The following is a 3,418-nucleotide window of genomic DNA, read 5'->3' on the forward strand; positions in this document are numbered from 1 at the left end:
ATGTTATAACTTTTCTCTATGATTTTAAATTGTTAATTACTTCCTTCCAGTGTTAGTCTCATCCAACACTAGTTGAGATGGATCTCATTTCTCTCCTCCTCTTGACCACTCTTAGGAACTGTTTCTCCACAGCTTGTCGTGGCCTCTGCTCTTGCTTTTACTCTTTTCTTCTAGATTGTAAATTTAGATCTAGATTGCTAAATTATAGAGACAGAAGTAATCCAAAAACCATCCATACACACCCTTGGATTTCTGACAAATAATTGTGTAATATCTATGAAGCATTTCCTATGATATGCCAGGCACGAACATGAATTTTGAAGTCAGATGGACTTGGCTTCCAATCACTACTCAGCCACATCAGGGTTAGTGGCCTTTGATAAGTTACTGACCTTCTCTCATCTCAGATTGATCATCTATAAGATAGTGATAATAATTAATGTATAGAATTTTTATAAGAATATAACAGTCTTAATCAGTCATAGAAGGTATCATTCCCTAAATTCGTTCTGTGTCCAGCAACCTAAGAGTTAAATCTCTTAAATTAAATCATTTAATGTTCATATCTACCCTGGGAGTTTCTAGCATTATCCTCTCTTGCTAGGAGTGAGAATGGTATTATGAAAATAATGCAATATTGCCTTTAAATATAAATAATATATGAAGAAACAGTCCAGCACAGTGTCTCATACATAGAAGACATTCGTTGTAAAGTTACTGGGTTTTTGTTTATTTCTATTGTTATTGATGTTCTTGACCTGTCCAAGGGCAAGAGTTCCAACATTCTACTGTAACAGTTCCCACTGTCATCTATTTCTGTGGCTCTTTACCTGTTATTGTTATCCAGTTTCTCAATCATCAGTTAATAAATTAATCCTTTCATTCTCATCAGTGAACAAACCAGTCTTTCCATGTCAGTGTATATTTTGGTTCTTCAGTGCTTTTTGTTTTCTGCCCAAAAGTTCATTTCCACATTAGTTACTATCAGATGCTTAAGATTGGCAGACTCTAAATAGCTGAGCCATTATTATAATAGTCTTTCTTACATCGAAGTAGACCTGCCTCCTCGGAAGTACCCTCAACATGACAGAGAGATAGATGTGGCATGAGTCAGGTTGCATTGTCCAGAATCACTCATCCTGTGAGGAAGTATTGGGCCTATCACCCAATTTCAATCAACAGGTGATAGGCCCACAATGCAACCTAAGAGTTAAATCTCTTAAATCATTTAATGCTCATAACTACCTGTTACAGTAGAATGTGATAGATGATGTATCACAATGTTGAAATTATATTTTTAAATGAACATTGCTAAACCCACTTAAACGGATATTTTAATTTCAAGTAGTTTATCTTTAACCAAAAAGAATTATTTTCAAAAAGTCGTTACAGCAAATTTTTACTTTACTGTGATTAGAAGATTAATCAATTTTTCCTGACAAAATCAATGATAACACATTCTCAGGACATCACTGAATTTACCTATGTCTGTGTCTCCTTCTGACAACAGTGGCTTGCAAATTGTAAGGCGACATTTGCTGGAGGATCAAGAGATGGCGTAATTACCTGCCAACCAGGGGATTCAGAAGAAAAGGTAATAAAAACCTTTTAGATTTTGTCTTTTCTTTACTCTGACATTGCGTGTTGGTTTTGATCCTTCCAAGAATCATGGAACTTGAGGAAGAGATGGAATGAATCATCCATACATTCACATGAAGCCAATAAAGTAAAACAGAATGCCATTCAGACCACGCATGAATTTGTGTTCATGGGACTGGGGGGCGGGGGGTCGTTTTGGAAAAATAAAAATAACCTTTCTTCTGGACACTGTCTAACTATACTAATCATTTCCTAATAAATCTGTTCTATTAAGAATATGAAATCAATTTCATTAATTTGTCACTAAATACTCTGGTTCCTTCAGTGAAGAATCTTTATTGACATTTCAGCATTCTATTTTTTAATTTTTTTAAATTTTCAATTACATACAATAATATATTACTTTCAGGTATACAACATAGTGATTAGACATTTATGGACATTTATGTAACTATGAAATGATTCCCCCCAGTAGCCTAGTATCCACCTGACACCATACATAGATATTATAATATTATCAACTATATTCCCTATGCTGTACTTTATATCCCCATGACTGTAAATACCAATTTCTTTTTTTTTTTTTTTGTAAATGCCAATTTCTACTTCTTACTCCTCTCACCTTTTTCACCCAGCCTCCAATGCCCTTCCCATCTGGCAACCATCAATTTGTTCTCTGTATCAGTTTAGTTTATTTGTTTCATTTTTTAAGATTCCACACCTAGGTGAAACCATATGGTATTTGTCTCTCTCTGTCTGACTTATTTCACTTAGTATTTCAACCCTCTAAGTCTAGCCATGTCGTAAATGTCAAGATTTCATTTTTTAATGGCTGAGTAATATTCCATTGTATGTATATACCACAACTTCTTTATTCAATTGTCTATTGATAAACAGGTTATTTCTATATCTTGACTATTGTAAATAGTGCTGCAAAGAACATAGGGATACATATGTCTTTTCAAATTAATGTTTTGGATTTCTTCAAACATCCAGAATTAGGATTGTTGAGTCATATGGTAGTTCTATTTTTAATATTTTGAGGAACCTCCATACTGTTTTCTATAATACCTGCACCAATTTACAATCCCACCAACAATGCATGAGGATTCCTTTTTTTCCACATCCTTGCCAATATTTGTTAATTGTTGATTTATTGATAATAGCCATTCTGACAGGTGTGAGGTGATATCCCACTGTGGTTTTAATTTGCATTTCACTGATGATTAGTGATATTGACATCTTTTCACATGTCTGTTGGCTATCTGAATGTCTTCTTTGGAGAAATGTCTATTCAATTCCTCTGCCATTTTTTAATTTGATTGTTCTTCGGTGTTAAGTTGTATGCGTTCCTTATATATCTTAGATATTAACCCATTTCAGATGTGTCATTGATGAATATTTTTATCCATTCAGTTTGTTGATGGTTTCCTTCACTGTGCAAAATCTCTTTATTTTGATATCATCCCATTTTTTTTGTTTCATTGCCTCAGAAGACATCAAAAAATATTATAAGAGCAATGTCAAAGAGTTTACTGCCTGTTTTTTTCTCTCATAGTTTTAGGGTTTGGGGTCTTGCACACAAGACTTTAATCCACTTTGAGTTTATTCTTGGATATGGTTGAGAAGGTGGTCTACTTTCATTCTCTTACATGTATCTCTCCAGTTTTCCCAACACCATTTATTGAACAGACTGTGTTTACCCCACTGCACATTCATGCCTCCTTTAACACAGTTTAATTAACCATATAGGCATGGATTTATTTCAGTTCTGTTCTGTCGATCCATGTGGTATTTTATGCCAGTACCATGCTATTTT

The 3,418-nt window shown here is 34.1% G+C and overlaps 1 protein-coding gene across 2 annotated transcripts in view; it reads left to right on the forward strand.

Moving 5' to 3' along the window:
* Positions 1-3,418, forward strand: part of FRY (FRY microtubule binding protein) — a 572,796-nt gene that overhangs the window by 517,184 nt on the left and 52,194 nt on the right. For both annotated transcript variants that reach the window (XM_023751126.1, XM_006085476.3), the window contains one exon: positions 1,511-1,594. In XM_023751126.1, the coding sequence (XP_023606894.1) occupies positions 1,511-1,594 (84 nt within the window). The remainder of the gene's footprint in view (positions 1-1,510; positions 1,595-3,418) is intronic.

Source organism: Myotis lucifugus, unplaced genomic scaffold (assembly GCF_000147115.1).
Source record: "Myotis lucifugus unplaced genomic scaffold, Myoluc2.0 scaffold_19, whole genome shotgun sequence".
In the NCBI taxonomy this organism is placed as follows: Eukaryota; Metazoa; Chordata; class Mammalia; order Chiroptera; family Vespertilionidae; genus Myotis; species Myotis lucifugus.